At 44.7% G+C, this 25,325-nt stretch overlaps 3 protein-coding genes across 3 annotated transcripts; 2 read left to right on the top strand and 1 right to left on the bottom strand.

Moving 5' to 3' along the window:
* Window positions 7,794-13,174, top strand: LOC8086394 (protein G1). The gene is made up of 2 exons (XM_002461390.2): window positions 7,794-8,583; window positions 13,149-13,174. The coding sequence occupies exons 1-2, from the start codon at window positions 7,794-7,796 to the stop codon at window positions 13,172-13,174; spliced, it is 816 nt and encodes a 271-aa protein (XP_002461435.2).
* On the bottom strand, window positions 15,030-20,311 carry LOC8079908 (inosine-5'-monophosphate dehydrogenase). The gene is made up of 4 exons (XM_002459287.2): window positions 19,165-20,311; window positions 18,166-18,345; window positions 16,123-16,380; window positions 15,030-15,394 (listed from the first exon to the last, which is right to left on the bottom strand). Exons 1-4 carry the CDS (start codon window positions 20,137-20,139, stop codon window positions 15,323-15,325), a joined length of 1,485 nt encoding a protein of 494 aa, XP_002459332.1. The 5' UTR covers window positions 20,140-20,311; the 3' UTR covers window positions 15,030-15,322.
* LOC8086393 (cytochrome P450 84A1) lies at window positions 22,860-25,011 on the top strand. Its single transcript, XM_002461389.2, has 2 exons — window positions 22,860-23,939; window positions 24,045-25,011. Exons 1-2 carry the CDS (start codon window positions 22,992-22,994, stop codon window positions 24,660-24,662), a joined length of 1,566 nt encoding a protein of 521 aa, XP_002461434.1. The 5' UTR covers window positions 22,860-22,991; the 3' UTR covers window positions 24,663-25,011.

Here is a 25,325-nt window from a genome sequence, read left to right as displayed (position 1 = left end):
TAACGGTCATGCTACCTTTGTCAAGTGCACCACATACCGTTGCTGGCAATGGCGTTCGTCCGTCATGCTAGTCATGAAGAAATCGATCTGTCTTCAATGTTTCTAGCACTACGGGGCACTGTGCTGGTAATGCAATAGGACATTGCCACGCCACCAAGAGCAGGTCCATTAATGCTTTTCATGGGACTTAATTGAGTTTTCTAATGTGGAGCGATCCATAATATCCATCAGAGCTCCATTGGTTCAGCAACTGATAAAAAGGAGCATCTGGTGCTCCTGCGCTAATCAAATGGATCTTTGGATCAGTTGCGGTTCGCTCCATGGAGCAACCACCCCCATCTTTAAGGGGATGGTGCGGGGGTGGGCAGAAGGCACCGTGACTGGGGAGTTCGATGGCCCAGGTCGGAGGTCGCCGTCGCCGCCCGTCGTGGCGGTCGTCGGCGTTATTTTATTTTTTTTTGATCAGGTCGGCGTTAAATTAATGCTTTGGTTCGGTAGCCGACGAGGAGCAACGCAGTGCCTGCGGGCTGCTGTCCCTGTCCCGGACGCGTGTCCTCGTCTTACCTCCTCTCTCTCTCTCTCTACCCAGCCTTCCCACGCATGGCACACAGTCACACGGTGCGTGTGCTGCTACTTCTTGCTAGTGTGTCCTCAGGCCAGTCTTAATGGAGTTTCATTAGAATTTCATGTACATTAAATATGCTGATGTGGCGCTATATTAATGAAGAGAGATGATAAGAGTTTCATAGAAGTAGAGAGAGTTTCATCCCCATGAAACTCCTATGCACCGTTTCCAAAATATTGATGTGTTGAAAACTGTGACGCGAAACTCCCATTGAGGATGGTCTTAATAAGAGACCCTTGGAACTGTCAAAAAAAAAAGAGACCCTTGGAATCTAAATCTAAAATGGGTTTCCAAGACAACACTTATAGACTTTCATATATAGAAGACCTATTTTGAGTGTTAGAAGAGGCATAACTCGTTTGCAGAAAGTGTTGTCTTTTGAGTTTTGTTGTTGAAGAAAACTAAAAAAAATAAGTATTAAACCGATTTGTTTCTAGTACCTAAACATCCTAACATATGCAGACATAGACTGTCTCCAACAATGGTCACCCAAAATATAAGACTTATTTGTCCTTTAGGTAGCGCTATAGGTAAAAAGTTCCATACCTATTTTTAGTCTTCTCCAACAACAAGACCTAAAAGACAACACTCTCTGCAAATGGTTCTCGAGAAGAGAAGATACCCAAATTTAATTTGGGTTATGGCTCTCCTGATATCCAAAATGGGTCTTCTATAGGTATTGTGTTGAAAACTTATTTTGGGTTTGGGTTCCTAAATGGGTCTTCTATTGGAGACAGCCCTAACATAAGCTACCAACGGCATCCATGGTTGGGCCACGCCGCAGGAATTTTCCATTTCATGGATCGGGCAGTTAGACTGCTTACAAATTCAGTATTACGAACTGATACCCCATGCATTGTACTCGGATATGACAAAACCAGCAAACAATGTGATAATTACCAATCAAACACATGACTAGTAATTAATATACAATCAATCACGCACAGCTAGCAAATACCAAATTTGGGTATCTACAAATTTGGGTTACTATACGAAATTTGTAATCTCATATTACTGGTCGACTTACTTTCAGTATATAACCACTGACTAGCTTCTAAACCCTAACTCCCCATTGTCTTCTGTCTCACCTCCTTTGATCCTAATCACCTATCGCCTTCCCCTGATTGCGCGTCGTGTCATGCCCCCTCCTCGCACATTGTCGCCTCCTCCTCAAGCTTCCTTCCCTGGCCAACTTCTTCCCCATCACCACGCTCACAAGCTTCTTCATCGGCCAGCTGTAATCAAGCGAACCACCTTCTGTTCTTCCTCTTCCTTGCTCTCCTAAATCTCTCTTATGGTTGCATAGGCGCGGCGGTATATTCCTCAATCCCTTGACCGGCGTAGGGGGCAACGATGGTGTAGGCTAGCATGTTGGAGGCAGAGGTCGGACCAGTGTGCATGACACATGCAATGGAGGCGTGGCTTAGCCTCTGATGGGCTCATCAGGCCATCGAGCTAGCCTGACCTAGCTAAGACATCGTGCCACCCATTTAGCCATTTATACTCAAATGTACAATTGTGCGGAGAAAAGTTGAGACCTGTTGTCGAAGAGCAAAGGCGTAAGCTAGTCAGATAAAACTACATCTCTATATATAGAGAGAAAATGGTGAGATCAACAACAAATGGATGGATATAACCTAGGATGTAGGGGAGACATATTAAGCTATTTTTTATCCACATGACAGCTAACCTTTGATTAAGGCCACTAGCTTTAACTGCGTGCATAGGGGCTGCCCGGAAGAACATAGAGTGTGTTTGGTCCCTGCACTAGGCTCTAGCCATGCTTCCATAATATAACTTGGGTCTGTTTGGTTCCCTGTTTGGCCTGTTAGCCAGGCTTCCACAAGCCCATTTCATGTGAATTCGGTGGCTTCCTGGAAACGCCCGAATCGGGCGTTCTCACAGAGCCAGGCTTAGCCAGCCCCCGCTACCGCGTCCACTCACCTCCTCTCCCGTCACCCCTTCACGCAACCCGCCGAAGACATAAGTCTATTTAAACTAAACCAGACAACAAAACACACCGATTCTTAGCCAAGCTTAGCTAATATAGGCAACCAAATATGTGCTACTTGCATTAGTTAAAGCTAGGCAGAGCTAGTCTGTCTTAGTTTTGCTGGCCAGACTTGTGTAATAAACGAAACCAAACACACCGTAGAACACACCGCAGGTAGGGACCCTTGTCGTCTCCTGATCATACGGGCCATGTGGACGCATCGTGCGCATGTTTTGCCCACCCCTTTCACGTTTCGCTTTACCTCAGTGAAAAGGGAAAAAGCAACCATCTACCTCGCCAAGATTCATATAAAAAAGTTTTTTAGTACAAGTATTGCCCACTAAACTTTAGTGACAGCTACTACTACGTGGGGTTGAGAGAGTTTTGTTTGTTTTTGCACCTTTGGCGTATAGATCCAATCAGCACCAGGTCTAGAAATTTCTCCATCAGAACTGAAATGGACAAATTAAGGAGTCCGGATACAATGGAGTTCGATGTTGATCAGCCACCAAAAATTGCGCCACCGACTCTTCTCTCCTCTCCAATCATCATCTCCATGTCTTGCACAGCTTGCACGGTACTGTATACTGGTTATTGCTAACTACTCCTCGATACCGGTAGCTAAATCTTCTATAGCTATCTTAAGTAGCTATTTTTTAAGATTAACGAATTTATAGAAAAAATTTATAAATATGTGTATATGCTTTCATGGTATATCTGAAGATACTAATTTCATGTCATAAATATTGATTATTTTTAATAAATTTGGTCAAATATTTAATTCTTTTACTAAAGACAACTATAAAATTGATTTATTCAAAGATGGATGGAGCAGCTAGTCCAATACTAAAGGTTTGTTGGTTAAACTATGACTGTGAGCTTTGAAATAAAAAGGTGTGGAAAAGCTTCTGTAAGTTATGTGCTGCAAAAAATATGTATGTTGTTTAGTTAAAACAACTATGGAACCTGCTCTCTTTATCTCCCTTGAAATAATTGTAAAATGTATCTCTATTTTCACCTATTTGGGAAAACAGAAAGCTAAAAGCCAAAACCATGGTCTAAGGTGTTGTAAAACTTATACTATGCGGAAGCAATTGCTTCTAAAAAGCAGTTTCTGGTTGGCCATTTGGTTAGGGTTCTACTTTTTGGCAACGTAAGCACTTCTCAGAAGCTGAGCCGAATTAAACACAATCTATCTTTTTAATGTTTTGTTCTCACTACATGTCTACACATATCTATATCTATACTAAAAGGGAAAATTTTGTTCCTTCAAATTTTGGTCTGTCACTTTCTCTTTTAGTCCTCTATCCCTCTCTACTCCCTCGAGCGCAAGAGTGCATCTAGTTTCGTAAGAGTAATAATACGTGGTGAACTAAAGATAAGAGTTTTAATTACTTTACTATCACATCACAATCCCAAACTCATGATTTTATATCCATACGAGTTAATTAAAATAACAAGCATAGAGCCATGGTATATATTTCAATTTGAAGATGTATTGAAATAAATAACACAAGCTATACATTCTTTTTCAATGTAAAGGTATACTGTATTCGCTAGTATTATATAGAATATATAAAGGTACATAAATGAGTAAAGTGGAGTGCAAGTATTAAGCACATGGCTGACAGATGAGTAGGATGACTATTTTTCTTCTGTGATCGACAAAGATGCTGCGGTACAACCGTAATCGTGTAGCTAAGGCCATAACTCTCTTAAGTTTTTTTTAGGGGAGAGCCATGACTCATAAGTGAAGATCATCACCTTTCTCCCCTCCGTATGTTTGTTGCTGGAAGAATATGGGCCTTGGCCTTTTAATGCAATTAATGGCCCAGGCAGCAGCACTTAAAATTGGAATTTGACGAATATAATCCAGACCATATAGTCTACGAGCACACTGCGTCCATAACCTATGAAATTCGACCCATTTCTAACTTTCTAATACTCCCTCTATCCTAAATTATAAGTCATTCCAAGAATATCGAAGAGTCAAAATATCTCAAGTTAGAACAAATTTATATGGTAGGATAATAACATTTATGATATTAACTAAGTATCATTATGTTCTTTATTAGTTATATTTTCATAATATATCTATTTGATGTCATAAAACTAGATATACAAAAGCAACCCCGCCGACCCCCACACGGAGAAGAAAGGAAATGGCCTCCTCTGCTCCTGTGCAAGGAACTCGCCCCATCTCCCACACGCGGGATTTGTCTGACCCAACCTCGTCGGAACCCTAGCACCTCCCCCCGTCGCCAACTCGCCCCCACAATCCCTCCCCCTTGTCACTGCAACACTAAAACACCATAAATAATGTTATTGCAACATCATCAAACAAATTGTCACAACAATAGGTTAAAACAGTTGAAACACCATGAACACATATATTGCAACAAACAAAAAGAGACAACAGCTGCAACATTGGGATGAAGAAGTTGAAACACCTTAATACATACTATTGCAACAATAAAGTAAAGCAACTAAAACATTATCCTAAGCAGTTGAAACACGATGAACATATTATTAAAATAACACTGAACAACTACTACAACACCATACAACAATTATTGGAACATGCAGATTGAAGCAACTAAACACATATTGCGTACATCTCAAAACAGTACTGTTGCAACATCAATTGAAACCTACGACAACAACCAGACAGAACCATTGCAACACGGCGACATCTAGAGAGAACCATTACAACATCCAAAAGCTAGTTCAACAATAGAAACCGCCCTCGCCCTCGGATCTAGATCCATACGAGAAGTAGGAATGCAACATCAGGAAAAAAAACTAATGCAACAAAGAAAAATACTTGTGCAACAACAAAACGACGCTACTACCTCGCTGGAACCCTAGCAGCCATCACTGCGTCCCTCAGATCTAGATCTAGAGGAGTAGGAATGCAACATCAGAAAAGAAAAACTAATGTAACAAAGAAAAAAATTCTTTTTGCAACAACAAAACAATGCTACTGCAACAGAGCTTGCCGAAATATTAACCACCACTGCGTCCCTCAGATCCAGAGGAGGAGGAGGAGAGCTCAGAACCAGAGGAGGGGGGAGGAGGAGGAGGAGTCAGATCCATAGGACCCACCTACCTTGTTGGAAGCTATGCCATAGCCATCATCTCTGGTAGCATGGTGGTCACAGAGGAGAGGAGGGAGGGATGGCGCGGCTCACTGGAAGTTGCCGACGTCGCCCTCCTCTCCAGTGTCATGGAGATCAAGGAGGGAGCGCGAAGAGGCGAGACGATGGCGAGGTGGATGCGAGCATGCTCCGTCCCATAGACCAGCAACAAGCGTAGCGCGAGCAACAGCAGTGCGGAGGAGCAGAGAGGGGGAGCAGGCGAGTGGAGAAGAAAGTGGGCGAGCAGGCAAACAGATAAGGAGCTGGGCAGGACGTCGGGTCTTTTCGCTTTATCACACTCGGTCATGTTCCGGGTCTGTTCGAACGGACGGACAGATGACTTAGAAGGAGCATTACCGTAAAATTTAGCTAGCTAAAATTTGAAAGCTAAACTTTAGCCAGCTAAAAGTCCTCCTAGCTAAACTTTAGCTAGGATGTTTGAATCCTTCAACTAATAGACTCTAAATATTGAGTTTACTAGCTGGATTAAAATAGCTAAACCTTAGACCATTCGGATCCCTAAGAGCTAATTCAGCGAGCTAAAATCTTAGTTGGTAGATACAAACAAAGCCCTTTATCTCAATGCTGCCACGAGATAGAAGTGGGAAAAATGAAGAGAAGTGGAAAACGATAATAGTCAATATAAAAGATCGTGCAGACATGGATATAGTAGAGGCGGACGGAGAGAGAAAATTTATACTTATAAAAAATAAAAGTATTTAAAAATTACTACCAAGTGAAAAAAAATAAGGAAATGGAGTATGGCCTTGTTTAGTTCCGAAAAGTGAAAAGTTTTCGATACGTAGCACTTTTGTTTGTTTGTGACAAATATTGTCCAATCATGGACTAACTAGGATCAAAAGATTCGTCTCGTCTCGTGATTTACAGCTAAATTGTGTAATTAGTTTTTGTTTTCGTTTATATTTAATGTTTCATGCATATGCCACAAGATTCGATGTGATTCTGGATGAACTAAACAGGGCCATATATGTACCGGCACCATTTGCGGAAAGATTTTCTATGCGATGCCGGTCACTGCATCATGCATGCAGACATGCACATTGACAAGACGCATGCCAAGTCGCCCGGGGGAGGGACAGGTCGTCATCACACGACTGGCAAACCTGCCGTCTGATCGATCGCAGCGGGCCATGCCGCCGGCCATGCATGGACCGCTCGACGTCGTCCGGCCGGGACGAGCGGACGGAGCGAGCCGCCGCGCGCGCCGGCCGGATCATGTCATGTCGTCGTCCGTCGTCCCCCACACCCAGGCCTTGTTTAGTTCGCAAAAATTTTCAAGATTCCCCGTCACATCGAATCTTGCGGCACATGCATGGAGCATTAAATATACATGAAAACAAAAATTATTTGCACAGTTCATCTGTAAACCGCGAGATGAATCTTTTGAGTCTAGTTACTCTATAATTGAACAATGTTTGTCAAATAAAAACGAAAGTGCTACAGTGCCGTTTTTCACAAGTTTTTGCGAACTGAACAAGGCCCCAATCGGCCAGTCAAAAGAAGAGATCCATCGTCACCGCTGCACGCGTTGGCAGGCAGGACGATGGCATGGCAGTGGCAGTGGCAGTGGCAGCTACTACTGTACAGGTACAGCGTCCAGTGATGGATCGATCCATGGACTTGACATGACGGGCTGCCTCGCGCGGCCGAGCCCCTACAGCCTGCCTCGCCGCCTCGCGCCCGCCCTCGCCCTGTCGACGCGTCACCCACCTAGCAGCTACCCCTACTGCCTACTACTCGTACCTCCCCGTCGCCCACCTGCGTGCATGCCATGCCATGCCAGCCATCGCTGCACCTGTGCGTGTCTGCCGCGCGCGGCATCTTCGCCCCTCCACACGCCATTGCCTGCTAGCTACTAGCTGGCCTGACGACGGCCGCTATATATTGAGCGCCCGGCCGGCCGCACCGTCTCCGGCCGGGAAGCTCGCGCTCGCTCGTCGTCAAACCCTCGCACGATCGAGATCTCTCGCTCGATCTGCAGCTAGCTCTTCCCTTCTTCCCCTGACACATACAATACATGTCGACGAGCGGTGGCGCTGGCGCGCGCTCGTGGTCGCCGCCGCGGCGGGCGAGCCGGTACGAGTCGCAGAAGCGGCGGGACTGGCACACATTCACGCGGTACCTGGCCGCGCACCGCCCGCCGCTGGAGCTGTGCCGCTGCAGCGGCGCGCACGTGCTCGAGTTCCTGCGCTACCTCGACCGCTTCGGCAAGACGCGCGTCCACGCGCCGCTCTGCGCGGCGTACGGAGGCGGCGGCGGCGGCCCGGCGCTGGTGGCCGCGGCGCCGTGCCAGTGCCCGCTGCGCCAGGCGTGGGGCAGCCTCGACGCGCTCGTCGGCCGCCTCCGCGCCGCCTTCGAGGAGCGTCACGGCGCGCGTGGGAGTGGGACGATCTGGACGTCGTCGCAGTCGCAGTCGCAGTCGCAGCAGCCCGCCGTCGTCGACGGCGACGCCGCCAACCCCTTCGCCGCGCGCGCCGTCAGGCTGTACCTGCGCGACGTCCGCGACGCGCAGTCCAGGGCGCGCGGCATCTCCTACAGCAGGAAGAAGAAGAAGCGGAGCAAGCAGCAGGACGGCGCCGCCGCAGCAGCAGCCGGGTGCGCCCGCCCGCACGTGAACGGCGCGACGTCGTTAATGCATGCCGCTGCTCCGCCGCCCGCACCGCCTCCGCCTCCGCCTCCACCGCCACCACCGCCGTACTGCCTCGCCGGTGTGCCCTTCGAGTTCTGTGACTACGGCACCGTCCTCGGAGGAGTTACCGCCAATGGTGCGCCTGGCTTCTACCTGCCGTCGCTGTTCAACACCTTCGGCAAGCTACTTATTATCTATTTATTGCGTTCAAAAACTTATTATCTATTTATATCTTTGAGGTGATTTTGGTACCGCCTAGTAGGGATGAAAACGGTACGGATATTTTCCGACCGTATTCGAGACCTAATTCGTTTAGAGATGTTCAAATCTGTCCGTATCCGAGTCCGAATGTTTAACATCCGATACCGTATCCGTATCCGAATACTTAAATCGTATATTTATGATGTCGACATCCAATCATATCTTATCCGACATGATTGACATTATCCGTATTCGAATCCGAATTCGACCAGAAATATGAAAACAAATATGATATCGGTGATATCCGTCCGTATCCGATCCGTTTTCATCCCTACCTCCTAGCACAAAAAATGGTGTTCTTTAATTCATATTTCAGAGTGTTTTTGCACTTGCATTTAGGCAGTCTCAGTGCATGTTTCATGGGAGTATCATGCATATTAAATAGGGTGCCATATAAGCAAAACTGCTGACTTGACAGTGTTATTAATAAAGGAGTTTCATCAGATGAAAGAGGAGTTTCATCCCCATGAAACTCATGTGGCTCGGTTACCTAGTTTATAGTCTTGGTAACTGTACTATGAAACTATGCATTGAGACTGGCCTTACACTGTTTCATTCCTAGTTCTGTTTACCTTTTTTTTATGAAAATGCAGTAGGCAACACAACTACTTAAAATTCAAGGGCAAGGGCTACATATATTTGAACTCAAAGCTACTAGCTAAATCTTTCAACTCAGTGCTTACTGCTCACATCGAGAAGTCGAGATTAAGGAGCTCAAAAACTGTTGCGAAGAAGTGTGAACCTGCCTCCATTTAAACCATATGCAGTAGAAGCTCGTAACTATAAATCTATTTTTATAACATATATAGAGATTCCGCTTTGAAATTGAGATTTAGTTTTCAAATCAGAAGCACAACAAATTTTTAGCTATATGTAGAGATAAGAAAGAAGCTCAAAAACATCTCTTCTGGAGCGTGAGGCACCCTGTATATCTAAGGCAAAATTTACTTATTAGGGACACCACTCAAACGTTTAATATGTTGTTGGACACTGCCAACTTAGAAATTTGTCCGGTACCATTACGAAATTAGAGTTCTTCGTTATAACACACCGCATAGATTATTTTAATCATTTTTTATATTTCAAGTGAGAGGAGGCAAGGAAAATATTTTTTTCTGCCCCTTTCTTCAATCTTCGTTTGCTCATCGTGTCTATCTCTGGCAACCATATATGTATGCGCGCCCACCACCACCACCGCGCTCGTGTCTAGCGACTAATGCCTAGGGTTCCTCCTCCTTCATGGCTGTCGAGGAGGAGAGCCACCCTCCACATTGGCATGAAGCCTCCCTCCGCAAAAGCATGAGGCTAAGAGGGTGGCTTCGCTTCGCTCGGTGGTAGCATCCCTAGCTGATGGGCTCACGCGCACACCTAGTGCTGCACTAGGCTCCGCGAGGTCCTCATGCGAGACGCGATCCTAATGTGGGTCTCTTAAGAGGAGGTTGAAACATATGCTTGTCTCTTAAGATACAAGTTCGATATACAAAGTTTTTCTTCATCATCCGACTTCATATGAGAACTTTATGAATTATTTTTTGATGCAACTATTTATTTCAGAGATGGGTATCTTAAGATGTCCACCTTATCTTTGTTGATCGATTCCTAGAGACACACTCTTAGAGCAACTCCAGCAGGGCCCCTACTCAAGCCCCAATAGCTAAATATGGGTGCTCAGTCTAAAAACATTACTCCAGCAGGGCCTCTACTCCAGACCCCATATTTGGCTGGGCATCCATATTTCTCCCCCAGACCCCATTCCTGTTGGCCCAACAGGGCAGCCCCCATCCTCCATCGCGTGTCCTAGCCCCAGCGCATGCTCTCTCTCTACCCTTGCATGTGTATGACACCCTACGGTAACCGGCTCAATGCTCTAATTGTGTCCATGTCCAAAGGAAGAAGAAAGAGGAAGAATAAAAAGACACTGACGAGTGGGTCCCTTCTGTCATTCTCTCTAGAATAGGTTTGGGGGCCCAAATTTGGGTGCTACTATTGGAGTTGAAGCAAAAAAGTTAAGCCCCAAGAAGTAGGAGGAGCACCCAAATTAAAAGTAGGGGCCTAGTTTTGGGGGCTACTGCTGGAGTTGCTCTTAGAGTGTCTAATAGCGACTTTGACAGACACCTCTTTTAATCATTTAATAAACCGAGGCTGACGCTTTAGTATATATACTTGCCAGGTCACCTTAGGATATGCCCGTATCTAAAAATGATTCGCTGAGGCAGTCTTTTGCACGGAGGTTGTGTGACCATTTACGGTGGTCTTTAGATGAGTTCTAGGGAGTGCTAAAACACACGCGCAAAATACCAGTTAATTCACTCATCTCATCACTGATCTCAAGTTCCAATGAAAAGTCATGGCTCGTCTGAAAAGTTATAGCTAAAATTACAGTTGGCTGATTTATTGTGAGAGAAAAACATCGTTGGCTGGCAGAAAAAAGTACGGTTCATAAGACAAGCGAACGGGCTCGTCATCTTCAGTAATGTCGAACCTCGAGTGCAACGGGCAAAGGAAACTTTCTTGAAGGAAATCAACCTTCTGACTCTGGGGTCAAAGCAAAGGACTCGTTAATCTTTGATTTATAGATCCAAAATCTATTGTAATCTTGTTGTTTAGCTCTATTTTCTTTCTCTCTTTTTTGTGTCTTAATTTTTTGGTCTTCTTTTGTTTTGTTTGTATTGCCTAAACTCTTTCTTTTAATTAAATACTTGTAGGGGCTGCGGCCCCTCTAGTTATGTCAGAAAAAAAGTTCCAATGAAATGTGTTGGATCCGATCAATGTTAGGGTTGGAGGAACTAATTGATTTCCAAAGATGAGCTCCAAAAACCAACCAGCCCTAATTAATTAAGGCCTTGTCTAGTTGTTGTTGTTTTTTTGCAAAATGGATACTATAGTGTTTTCGTTTGTATTTGATATATATTGTCCAATTATGGACTAACTATGATCAAAAGATTTATCTCGCAAATTATAGACAAACTGTGTAATTGGTTATTTTTTTATCTATATTTAATGCTCCATGTATGTGCCGTAAGATTCGATGTGACAGGAATTTTGAAAAAAATTGTAAAATTTTTGTGAAGTAAACAAGATATAATCCCACCTCGAACTCGTAGGCACCTGCCAATGTTCCTTCTCTGAAGAACCCTAGCTGGCTGTGTTGCCATCCACTTATACTGTTCCCCGGGCTGGGAGGCTGCACGCATGCCTGCATGGGGCGCATCATCGTATAGTAGGTGTTGCTTACCATGTCACCAGCTGTGTGACTGTGTCTGTGTCCCCCCTGCTCCTGCCATGCCGTATCGATCGGCCTCGCCGGCCCTCCTGCATTCCATCTGCTGCCCTAGCTATGTTTGTGATGATCTGAATTTTACTCCCTGTCACAAAGATATTTAAATGCCAATTAAGAGAACTAAACATGAGCTAATTAATTATAAGACTAATTGCATAAATTGTGACTATCGAATGTATTAAACTTAATTAATTCATGATTAGCCTATATGTGATGCTACATTAAACATGTCCTAATTAATGCTTAATTAGATTTAATAGATTTATCTCGTGAATTAGTTACAATAGAGACTAAGGCCAGTCTCAATGCATGTTTTATGGGAGTGTAATGCACATTAAATAGGGTGCCACATAAGCAAAATTGCTGACTTGGTAAGGTCATTAAATGAAGGAGTTTCATCAGATGAGAGAGGAGTTTCATCCCCATGAAACTCTTGTGGCTCGGTTACCTAGTTTATAGTCTTGGTAACTGTGCCATGAAACTATGCATTGAGACTGGCCTAAAGTTTAGTCATGGAATCCGAGCACCCCTCCACCCTACGCACGTTGCCTTAAGTAGCTTTTGCGGTGCTTTCGGATCTTGTTTTGAAAATTTTAGGTTCGATTACTATAGTATTTTCGTTTGTGTTTAGCAATTAATGTTCAACCACAAATTAACTAGGCTCAAAAATTCGTCACATAAATTATAAATGAATTGTGCAATTAGTTATTTTTTTATCTATATATATATATATATATATATGCATCTAAAATTCGATATGATGTCTTGAAAACTTTTGAAACTAAACAACCTCGATCGATCTAGCTAGCTACACTCGCTTGAGTGACGATCGATGCAGTGCCACTGCTGGTATGATGCTGTACAGCATAGGAGTAAGTACATGGCAACATGCAAGATACTAGTCCGTACACGTACGTACCCTCATGGCGCCCGGCCGTAGCAGCATGTGACGCTTTACATGCGTCACGGCACTGCAAAACAGTGTCCTGCTGCCCCTGACTGCCTGGTGCCTGCCTCTGCTCTGCAGCACTCAGCAGTCTGCATGCATGGCGCCTGACCGTCTGACCGATCGATTGGTCGATCGGCTGCAGCAGTGTTGGGTGGATGAGTCAATGGCGTGCGCCCGGCCCGTCTGTAGCGTCCTTCCCTCGTCCACCCTGCGCCCGACACGTCGCCTCCCTACTCCTTCTGTCTTTTTCTAGCCCGTAGAAGTGGAATTGGGGGCTAGTGCGCCTAACGATCGTTGGCCTGATTTGGGGTCCTAAATCTTTACATCCCAAAACTTTTGACAGTAAACTTTACATTCAAATAGGTGTTTAGATGCTTCTCAAAATTTTTTGGTTTACAAAACACATGACACAGGTCCCTAAGCAAGTTTACACAGTTTTGGGCTCCAAAGTCTCAAATTCCAAATCTTTACAGCCAAGTTTTACAAGCCCCTGTTTAGATCCATTCTTATAAAAAGTGCTCATTTCTCTAAAAGTTTTGGCTGTTTGGCTGCATCTAAACAGGCCCTTGGTTGCTGAAAATTTTTACATTCAATTAAAGCATCTCCAAGAGACTAGATATTAAGCTATAAGATTTAGCCATTGTGTAAAATAAAAAACTCATTTAAAACATAAAGTTCCATTGCAGCATTTGTATAAGATAGCTAATGAAGACGATATGCTATATATGACAAATGAAAGTTTAGGATAGCAAATTTGCTATTTTAGCAAACCAGATAGTACACCTGTTGGACTTTAATTTTTGCTTTAAAAATGTAAAAGTAGATAACATGGATAGCATATCTGTTAGAGTTGCCTTTATTGTATTTCGTTTGTATTTGACAATTATTATCTAATTATATACTAACTAGGCTCAAAAGATTCGTCTCGCAAATTACAAATAAACTATACAATTAGTATTATATATGTAATTGCTTTCATGTCTATATCTCTAGATTTAAGATGTATATGACCGGACGAAATGTATATAGACGAAGTATATGATCATACTAGACCATTTAAGGTGATATGTATGTTAAGTATGCATATATACATAGAGTATGTGGTTATATTTATTGTATATAATATAGTAGTGACATTTTAGTAATATATTAAAAATATGAATTCCTTTGAAAATTTTTCGCGTGGTAAGATCTAGAGTATCTTAATATGAGTATATAAACATACTCAAACTGATAAACAATGAGGTGTTTTACTTTTATTAGAATTAGCTAAGTTGTTAAAAACAATACTTTGTATTTGCATACAAAATAAATGCACTATTATTAAAATATGTTTCAATGTGGAGTCAATAATAGAAATAATTTGATGTTGTAGATGTTGATGTAATTTTTGAGAGCTTAATCAAATTAAGCTAAAAGTATTTAAATTAGAATTTTTTTTTGAGAGCACGCTTAGGCGCATATTTCATTAAGCAGAAGAGAGTTCAAAATACAAATTACTTGGTAACAAACACGTTATTGAGGCAAAATACCGCTACATGGCACACTAATACCGGAAAAGTTTCTACTGGCAGTCTTGCAAATTGTTAGTGTGAAAGGTTGGAAATGTAACATTCCACTAGTGTAAACTTGAGAACCCACAGTCAGCCAGTGTAAACCTATTTACATCAGTTGTGGGCCTAACAGTACCGTCTATGTAAATCGTTTACACTATTGGTACACTTAAGAAAATCATCAGCGTTAAAATATTAGATTTACACTAGCAGTAACTTAAAACAACAGCGAGTGTAGAATCAATTTACACTGGAGGAAGAGTTAAGTGAGTCACCTGTGTTGTGGCGGTTCACTTAACACTACAATTACTGTAGTTGTATCTACACTGGCAGTTCATAGTCACAGACTCACACGTCTGTTTTTATGAACCATATGTGAAAAATATACTGACAGCAAAAACCGTTTATGTAGTAGTGGCAGGGGAGGTTCTCATGTTGTTACAGCATTGGACACGCAAGCACAAGAACCTGATCCGCAGAATGCTAATGACGAGTGACAGAGACACGAGAGCATAATAATTCACAGCTACAACAAGGCCATGAGTTTATATGCCGTAGCACAAAACATGGAGAGGCAGAGCATCCATCAATAGATTCATCTCGATTTAATTTCACACGCCGGCCGACACATCAATTGTTAATTAGTTTGGAATGCTGAACTTAGTCTGTGAAAGTAAACCACACAATGCAAGTTACAATGGTGGACTGCTTGGCGCCTTGCATGCAGGCAAAGCAGAATCACCAGAAATTGTACATACAGTGATTCAGACGAGCTACGGCCGGCTTCAGAAGACCATAATACAAGGTATTGGAAAGTTTGTCTGTTTCAGCCATCTGCCCTGGTCCATGATCAATGTACATCACTCAATCTGCCTCAGAATGCCTTCTTCTCATATGAAACAAGACCATGGATCCCTCCTTCGACTTGGGCAGCACCGGTTCTTACCTGAATGCATGGCAGTTTATCGATAAGCAAGAAGAGGTCAGCATATTGAGCAATGTGCTTGGAATAATCTATCTCAACTGAGAGAGAGAGAGAGAGAGAGAGATGTTCACAGATCTTGGATGTGCGCCAGCATATCAGTCTGAACTATGTGGGCAAGAAAATAGCATCATGGATTTTACTGAGAAACCGAGGCATAAAAAAGTGTTGCCAATGGTTTTTCCTTTTTTAACTTTTAGAGCTAGCTAGGCTGAGAGGATAGGGAAGCTCCAACTAAATCATTCGTTAAACTAGAAGGATCTATTTAGAAAGTTAACACAGATGCCCATGAATCACTCTAGTACAAGAAGTTCTACACTGTTACATGGATAAAAATACCTTAGATGGTCTTACAATATGATTTATCAGAATTTGTACATGATTGGCATATATACAGGAAGAAGTGCAGTGTTACTAAATGCTGTTAAATTGAAGCAAAGCTCCGAGTTACTATTTAGACCACAAACACAACGAAATACAAATGGCACTATGTTTGCTTTTTTATTTCAATGATGTGTATTCTTTTGCCTACAAATGCTAGTTATATCAACAAAAGATTTTGACCTTCTCATACAATCAGTTCACAAATTCAGAATAAAATCCTTAAACTTTAAGAGCAATGTACGAATGCACGATAGATGAAATTTTGTTTTTCACTTGCAATTGCATCTGATGACTAATGTCGTACATACCTCTAGTCGAAGAGATTCTGATCGTAAAAGGTCATGGGCTGACTGCAAGGAGGCTGCACCCAGGTCCTGGAATCCTTGCTTGACAGCTTGCATCGTATAAGGAATGAACCTCAATACAGAGCCCTTGTCAGCAACTGCTCCAACAACTCCTTGAGCAACCTTAAGCTTAAGCGTGTCTCCAAGGTATCTCACATCACTTCCCTTTGTCATGGCTTCAAGAGAACCCATGCCTCTATATTTTTTGACACGATGGCCATCCTTAGATCAAAGAAATAGTTAGAAGCAAAATGAGTACATAGAGAGCTAAATATATGGCAGCAAAGGATACAGAGACAAAGTACGATTGCATTCACTTGACACTTCAATTTTTTGAAGTCCTAAGATACCTAACACAATTCCAAGAGGAGATGCAGAGGTTTAATTTGTGACTATTATTTAGGGACACCTGATAAATTCTTGCAATTGCATCACAAACATACCTAACCCAATATATAATAAAGTATGATACTAAGAAAACCATGTTTGCACTTATTCAAGTTAGTCTACAAAAAACATGACACCCAAACCCAGGGCGTGGCGAAGGAGATTGATGTTTTATGTTGAAAATTACTTTGGATAGTGGTCCATTATGGCAAGTGTGCAGTGGCTTGGCCTACTGCTACCTGTCCGACAAACATGGGAGGCTTTTGGCATCCCGAACCTGAAAATGACAGGGACGTCACTTGCAAATGTGACTCTAACCTAGTGTTTGGCGCTACTCGGTAATTCAGTCTTAAATTTTGGACTGAGTGTAAAAAATCCTCTTTGCTGGCAACCCAACCCAAAAATTGGGTCTACACTTCCAGGGTTTGAGTTTCTCGGTTGGGTGAAGACTGAGGGGGCCATTTGGCAGCGCTTCTTGGTACAGCTTCTCCGTGAGAAATATTCCCAGACAAAGATCATTTCTACGTTTATACTGGAAGCTGAGAGCTAAAAAACTACTCATCACTACTCCATATTCAACCCCGACCTCACTAGAATCACTCCTGAATCAATTCTCACCTGCAACCCACTCTGCTCACTCACCAAAATCAACTTGAATCACCCCATCAAAGAATCAAGGAGCTAGAGCTAAGAACTAAGGAGTGGAACTCTACCAAACAGAGCCCGAGATCCTCCCTCCATCAAACAAGGGTGTTGATACTCTGTTCGCGCTTACAACCTAGCAAATCCAGAAGGAGAGGAACAACGCCCACGTCTCTCGGGGAGCAAAAACACAGCCAGGCACGTTGGTGCAGCAAACTAAAGCAGAACCAAGTTATGGTCTTATGGATCACAGCAGGAGAGGATAAACTAGGTTGTCTCCTTCGTGAGCAGTCGACTAGCTCATTCCAGCTGTCATTTTGTTGTTTATTGATATGTAAGATCACGCTGTACTCCTTTATCGGTTGTGGCTGCGGCTACAACAAGTATGTCCAAGTTCTGGCATGTGTTCTGTTAATTTTTTTTTTGAACGCAAGGCATGTGTTCTGTTATAAACAGACTCAATTCTCCTTCTTAATAAAAAAACACAGCGCACTCTCCTCTGGCTATTCGAAGTCCCAAACCTAGACTGGTTATTGGTTATTGTCTCACCAGTCACCACAGCATTTTTCAGTAGCTTATCCACTGCAGTTCCACATAACATGTTGCACTATGATCTTTATAATTGCTAAAGTTAACATACAAAGCAGACAGTCGTGAAAGAAGCAAGTGCAAACATTTATATTTTCAACAAGCTTTTAGAAGGCTTTTCCATTTAGCTTTATGACCTGTCCTTACTCCTTAGTTTGATGAAACAGTTACCAATAATGTACCGAGGGATCTCTTTTAACGCACTAGCCATGAGTGGGATGAGATGAGCAATAGACCTAAAAATTAAAGTGATAATGGTTATGTTTGTATATACAATTAGACATGCATGATGCGTCATCATTTTATATTGTCAAGTCAAATAATGTGTGCTTAGTGAGCTTCAGGAAATAAATATAATAGAAATAATAGAAAAAGGTCATAATCCCACACCTTGTACTCATAAACACCGGGAGCTTCAAGACTGCCAGCCAGGAAACTACCCATCATAACAGTAGATGCCCCTAGAGTCAGAGCCTTTACAATATGCCCAGAGTTTGAGATTCCACCATCAGCAATAACAGGCACACCATGATCCTTGGCATATTGCCCTACCTTGTAAACTGCAGTAGCCTACATATAACAAAGAACAGAGTAAAGGAAACAGCATCAGCATATATAGTGGAACTCAAAGCTTCAACTCTTGGAAATAAAGGCAGAAAAGTATATATATGATATGAGGACAAATAATATAATGTCCCATCACTATAGATCTGTAACATTTTTGAAATACACCAAATGTTCAAGGGACCCTGTAGGTTATATCTGCATCCATTATTAGAGCACCATGATACTTTGCCGAAAGCACTTGTGTTATGATATTATTAAGAGTGTGCGATTGTTGACGAAGCATGCATGTTGCTCCTTTTCAGAAAATATAAGAAAGCATGTCACAAAGCATTGTTGTAACCAATATCCTGAATTTAGCTTTTGCTGATACAGGTACATAAATTATGCAACTAGATAGCAAGGTGGTCTCCAAGAAGTTACTTCCTCCATTCCATGACAACTTTATCATGCCAATCACAACTTTATCACGGCTTGGGTATATACCATTGTTAGAGCACCATGACTACTTGTGCACATCTCATTTTTGTAAAATGCAGCCACCAAACATCAGTCATAACTTCATCATGCCAATCACAAAGATATCACCAAAATTTCAGATACCCTGCCCTCCTAATTAAACTTTTTGAACGAAACCCTCCTAATTATTCAACCAAAATTAATTACTCAAGTCAAATTACCTTCCTAATTTCAGCTCAAACGAATTACATTACTCAAGCCTTTGCTGTGCTCGATCAACTCAATGAAAACAGCAGACAAACTCACCTTAATCAATAGCAGTAAAATCAAATATCATACTGAGAAAGAGAAATCATCAATGTATACCTGTCCTCTGCCTACAGCACAAACCTCCTGCGTGGTGCAAATCGATCCAGAGCCCATCCCAACCCGCAATCCATCCACCCCGGCGGCGATCAAATTCTGTGCCTGCGCAACGGTGACCACATTTCCACCGATCAAATCCACCTCAGGGTACATCCTCTTGGCATACTTGATCATGTCGAGCTGGTAAACAGAGTTCCCCTGGGAGCTGTCGATCACAATGGCGTTCGCCCCTTCCTTCACCAGCATCTCGAGCCTGCGCTTGTCCTCCTCCCGCGTCCCAATCGCCGCCGCGACGACGAACCTCCCGTCCGCCCCGAGCGACGGCGTGCCCAGCTTCGGGTAGCTACGGATGCGCTCGACGTCCTGGGCGGTGACGAGGTCGACGACGACCTCGCCGGCGCCGTCGTCGGAGACGAGGGGCGCGAAGTCCAGGCCCTCGTCGGCGAGAAAGGCGGCGGCTTGCTCGAAATCGAAGGCGGCAGACGCCGTGCGGGGCGCGGGGGTCATGTACTCCGACACGGGGACGCCGGGCCTGTGGTCGGCGGCGGCGGCGATGCCGACGAGCCTGGAGAGCGCGTCCCCGCGCTCGGTGACGACGGCGTACGCGCAGCCGGCGAAGTCGGCGGCGGAGGGGGCGGCGGACGGGGCGAAGAACTGGGTGGAGGAGACCCAGGGGACGCGGCGCGACTTGGCGGCGCGGAGGATGGAGGCCTGGGTCTCGGCGTCGGCGTTGCTGTGGACGACGGCGGCGGCGCCGAGGGAGGCCATGGCGGCGGCCATGGCGGACTCGGAGACGGTGTCCATCGGGGAGGCGACGCAGGGGAGCGACAGCGGCACGCGGCGGGAGAGGCGGGTGGAGAGGTCGACGGCGTCGGCGGGGAAGTCGATGTAGCCCGGGAGGACGATCACGTCGTCGTAGGTGTAGGAGACGCCCTGCGAGAACAGCCGCGCCGCGGAGAAGCTGTCGTCGGCCATGGTGGCTTGAGGGGTTTTGCCTTTGCCGGGGTTTAACGTTTAACGGTGGCGTGGCGGCGTGCGGGGCGCAGGTCACGAAAATGAGCGGCGGCCGGCGGCAGAGTAGGAACGGACCAGTGACCACCGCGGCGACGCTTATTTATGGGCGAGCAATCGCAATAAGGAAATACCGAAATCCTCCCATGTGTGAAGTCTCTTAAGGTTATACTCTCTCCATCCTCAAGTTATAAAACATTATAAAAATCTTAAAAAGTTAATTTAATCAAAATTATAGAGAAAACATAAAAACTTATAACATCAAATAAATATAGTATAAAAATATAATTAATAAAAAACCTAATGGTACTTAGTTAATATCATAAATATTATTATTTTATCATATAAATTTAATCAAACTTAAAATGCTTTAACTCGGAATGCCTTATAATTTGAGATGGAGAGTGTACCTATGAATTATGAAATCCGAAATATTGAAATCCTACACTAAAATCCTGAAAATTTTTGTAGATATAGCTTGTGTGTTTCATTTTTATATTAAATAAAAAACCTTCAAGCTTGTCTAGTGACATCACTTACATGAATTATTATTACTAGCATGATGAACGCGCTAGCCTGCACCATTTCTTTAGGGGGAGAGAAAAAATAAAAAAAAAAGTGAAAATAAACAGTGACAAACAGTGAATGAATAGGGGTTGATGCCCTGAGAGGTCAGGGATTCAGGGATTTCCTTTTTTCATATAGCTGCTTACCAAGGTACTATTTGAAACAGAACACTAGTGGGAGAACTACAAATTAATTGAAAACAAAAGGAATGAAAAAGTGATATCCTTTATAAATTGTTGTTTATTTTCATGACCGTGTCTTAGCATGTTTTTTCATGAAGAGAAAACAAGAGTTACAACAAAGGCTTACCAAAAACAAAACAATCCCTGCAAAAATAACAATATATGGATCAAACAAAGTTCACAATGTTGGAAAAAAATATCAATACTTAATCAGGACACGGATTTGTATCATTTCACTAATTATGAAATAATTTTTCATATTTTACTTATTTGGTGTTGTGAAGTTAATAATTAATTTTTTTTATGTAAGTCTAGTTAAATTTAAAATAGTTTGACTTAGAATAAATTCGAAAGTAATTGTATTTTGGGCAGGAAGTTAAAGGGGGAAAAACACCAAATTGAACCGATTAAATCTATAATCAACCCCAACAAGTTAGTAATTATTCAATGACTGGTGTGCCAAAAGGACACACTACTGCATTAACATTTTCTAGAGGCGGGCAAAACAGGTTTCTAGAAGCCGACGACTACCCTCCTCTAGGAAGTTGTCACTGTTAACGGGAAATAACAGAGGTTGCAGCTATAGTTGGCCAAACGGGCGGCCCGGCACTATGCGGCACTATGTCTATCGTGTCGTGCCGTCTCGGGCTATCGTACCAAACTCTCGGCCCAAGCACGGCACTATGGCTCCTTAACCGTGTCGTGTCGTGCCGATAGGCACGGTGGCCCATCGTGACCGTGCTGGCCCATGGCTTCGGGAGAAGTCGAGAAGCTCATTGCGCCCTGGCTCAAGGAGAAGACGAGCGTTACCGCTGTCGTATAGTCAGACGAGAGAAAGAATGGCCGCAACAAGGATGCGTCTGCGCCGCCGACTAGGGAGTTAGTGTTTGAAAGGGTTGTGTGATGCTTATATACATGACTCAGAATACATTCAATGGTCATGGTCTATCCTCAAAGCATCAGATGATGGAAATAATCGTGCCAGTGTCGTGCCAGCCTATTAATCGTGTCGTGCCCGTGCCGGCACTGCGGGCCGAAGTTGCGGCCCAAACACGACACTACCACCGGACCGTGCCGGACCTGGACCGTGCTTTTTAGTGTCGTACTCGGACCGGCCCATCGTGTTAGTGCCTATAGTTGCAGCAGCCCATACCCACGTCGTCCATGCTGCCACGTCGCCATTGTATGTAACCAGAGTACGTAGCTCATCCTTCATTATACGCAATCGGCCTCCTTCACTGGATTTGTTGAGAAGAGAGATGGGGGATGAGAAAAGTGCCTTGTTTAGTTCTGAATATTTTTTGGACTAACTAAGTTTAAAAGATTTATCTCGCGATTTACAGATATACTATGATATTAGTTTTTATTTTTATCTATATTTAATGCTACCGCAAGATTCATTGTGACGAGAAATCTTGAAAAAAATTTAATGTTTGGGTGGGATACGAAAAATCAGAGCCCCAGTTCAGTCTCAATCTCGTGGTAGATGAGACACGGGCGGTTGAGAAAATCCAGTGTGATCTGCTGTTTTGTTCTTTACATTGTTTGCCACCATGCATTTTATTATTTTGCACATGTGGTCATGTCGACATACGACATCTGATGGAGCATGTATGTGTACTGTCTGTGTAATTAAACTGGTGGACAAATGTGTTCTCAAGCACATCATGCACTTGCTAGTAAAATTGATGGTAGATCCGTTTTTATATTACCAAAAAGCTATACACATTAGGCCTTATTTGAATGTTGTCGGATTAACCTCAATCCACATGTGTTGGAGTGAATTGGGATGGAATTTAGTTCAAGTTCCACTCCAATCTATCTCAACACATATGGATTGATGCGAATCCGACTATATCCAAACAAGGCCTTGCACGTCCATGCAAATAATGGGGGGTTGGTGGGAGGAATAATCTACGTGTTCTCGCGTGATGTGCATGCACCCTCCATGCATGTGTGTACTGGAAAACATTCCAAATACTACCTCATTTCTTGCATCAAAAGTTCAAAACCAATATATGCAAGAACAAATAAAGTGCAACGTCTCACCACTCTCTCGTCTTCTCCATGGCGTGCTCTCATTCTCATGAGGGTCATTATCACCTCCTCATCACTGGCATCGCTGCTGCATTCGTCGCCGTGATGTCGTTCTTTCTTCGGTATTCTGGTCGTCGGCGTCTCCGGTGGCGAGGTCGTGGTGGATTTCCGCCGGGGCCTCCGGGGTTGCCCGTCATCGGCAACCTGTTGTCCATGGACCAGTTCACCCACCGCGGCCTGGCCAAGCTCGCCAAGGTTCACGGCGGCTTCTTCCACCTCCCCATCGGCTTCGCCAACGTGTTCGTGGTGTCCTCCCCGGAGACGGCCAGGGAGATCCTTCAGGAGCAGGCCGGCGTGTTCTCGCACCGCCCCGTGACGGCCGCCATGGCGTACGTCTCGTACGACCTCGCCGACATGGCGTTCGCGCGGTACGGGCCGTTCTGGCGCCAGATGCGCAAGCTCTGTGTCGTCAAGCTCTTCAGCCGCGGGCGCGACCAGTCATGGCGCACCGTGCGCGCCGAGGTGGACGGCCTCGTCAGGTCCCTGGCGGAGGCGGGCGCCGTCGTCGTCGCCAACGTCGGCGAGCTCGCCTTCAAGTTCGCCACCAACATCACTCTCCGGGCCGCGTTCGGGGCGCGGAGCCAGGAGGACGAGGCGGAGTTCGTCGCCATCATCCGGGAGCTCTCCCAGACGTTCCTGGCCTTCAACGTCGCCGACTTCGTGCCGTTCGTCGGCTTCCTCGACCTCAACGGCATCAACAGGAGGACGAGAGCGGCGAGGCATGCCCTGGACGTGTTCATCGACCGCATCATCGACGAGCACGTCGCCAGGTGGAAGAACGGCGACGTGGCCGCCGCTGACATGGTCGACGACATGATCGCCTACCTCGCCGAGACGCCGGGGAGAGACACGAGGGCGGACGGCGTCGAGCTCAAGGATCTCCGGCTCACCAGAGAAAACATCAAAGGATTAATCATGGTGAGTGAGTGGTAGAGTTCGATCGTATTATTATTCATTAATTTTTCAGTCGTCGTCGTTCGACGACGAAACATATATAGACATGGCAATGGCAATGGCATGCAGGACATCATGTTCGGCGGCACAGAGACCGTGGCGGCGACGCTGGAGTGGAGCATGGTGGAGCTCCTGCGGAGCCCCGGCGAGCTGGAGCGCGCGCAGGACGAGCTCGCCGGCGTGGTGGGTCTCGACCGGAAGGTGGACGAGAGCGACGTGGAGAAGCTGCCCTACCTCCGGTGCATCTGCAAGGAGGTGCTCCGGCTGCACCCGCCGCTGCCGCTGCTCCACCGCGAGAGCCTCCAGGACTGCGCCGTGGGCGGGCACGCCGTCCCGCGCAACTCCCGCGTCTGGATCAACATCTGGGCCATGGGCCGCGACGAGAGGCACTGGGAGGACGCCGACGCGTTCCGCCCCTCGAGGTTCGCCGGCGCCGGCGCCGGCGTCGGCGGCGACTTCTGGTACTTGCCGTTCGGGCACGGGCGGCGGTCGTGCCCCGGGATGCAGCTGGGGACGTACGCGGTGGAGCTTGGCCTGGCCAACCTGCTGCACTGCTTCCGGTGGTCGCTGCCGGATGGGGTGGCACCCAGTGACCTCGACGTCGGTGACGTTTTTGGCCTGACGGCGCCCAGGGCCCAACGCCTGTTGGCGGTGCCGTCGCCACGCCTCTCTTGCCCGTTGTTCTGAAATATACAATAATAAAGCCTATCTCGTGGCATGTCAGATGGATTATTATGTATATGGGCACATGCATGACACATTAGATAATATATTATTATAGGCTATTATGTGTCGTATCAAAGCTTCAACTAGTAGTGATGCCATCGATCAGGAGCTAGCATGCATTTCCGCCTACCGTGCAGCAGTGCAAGACGGTTTTCAAGAAGAAAGATTCATCCTCATATTGATCGGCTACAAATTTTATGTGTAATTCTTTTTATTTTCTTTGTGACTTTTTTTTGGTTTTTGAACATTATGTTTTGATCATCTTTTATTTAATAAAATTTCAGTAGAGGGCAATCCCTCATTCTGTTCACCTAAAAAGAAACCGAGTGATTTCCCGGATTGCCACATATGAGCCAGTAGTGATATCAAAGTGTCGCTATAGGTTTAAAAGCATAACTATGATATCATTGCCAGTTTAGGTTTTAATCTGACAGTGACACTCGTGATATCACTATATATATATCGGATCAATGCCACACCCAGCTAGCGATGACAAACATTCATTGGCGATTCTAGCACTTGTAATGATGCTCCAGCAGCGATTGTCTGTTTTGGCATCGTGTCCAGAGAAATAGGAAAACAAAAACGTCTACTTACCCTCCTCAGCTAATGATCTCGTATAGT

The sequence above is a fragment of the Sorghum bicolor genome, chromosome 2, assembly GCF_000003195.3.
Source record: "Sorghum bicolor cultivar BTx623 chromosome 2, Sorghum_bicolor_NCBIv3, whole genome shotgun sequence".
In the NCBI taxonomy this organism is placed as follows: Eukaryota; Viridiplantae; Streptophyta; class Magnoliopsida; order Poales; family Poaceae; genus Sorghum; species Sorghum bicolor.
This window is presented reverse-complemented; position numbering and strand designations above follow the sequence as displayed.

Coding starts and splice junctions, on each gene's coding strand:
- LOC8086394 (XM_002461390.2), top strand. CDS start 7,794: ATGTCGACGAGCGGTGGCGCTGGCGCGCGCTCGTGGTCGCCGCCGCGG. Junction 8,584..13,148: donor GTCGCTGTTCAACACCTTCG/GCAAGCTACTTA, acceptor GTCTTTTTCTAG/CCCGTAGAAGTGGAATTGGG.
- LOC8079908 (XM_002459287.2), bottom strand. CDS start 20,139: ATGGCCGACGACAGCTTCTCCGCGGCGCGGCTGTTCTCGCAGGGCGTC. Junction 18,346..19,164: donor GTGCTGTAGGCAGAGGACAG/GTATACATTGAT, acceptor TGTTATATGTAG/GCTACTGCAGTTTACAAGGT. Junction 15,395..16,122: donor CAGAATCTCTTCGACTAGAG/GTATGTACGACA, acceptor CCATGCATTCAG/GTAAGAACCGGTGCTGCCCA.
- LOC8086393 (XM_002461389.2), top strand. CDS start 22,992: ATGGCGTGCTCTCATTCTCATGAGGGTCATTATCACCTCCTCATCACT. Junction 23,940..24,044: donor ACATCAAAGGATTAATCATG/GTGAGTGAGTGG, acceptor AATGGCATGCAG/GACATCATGTTCGGCGGCAC.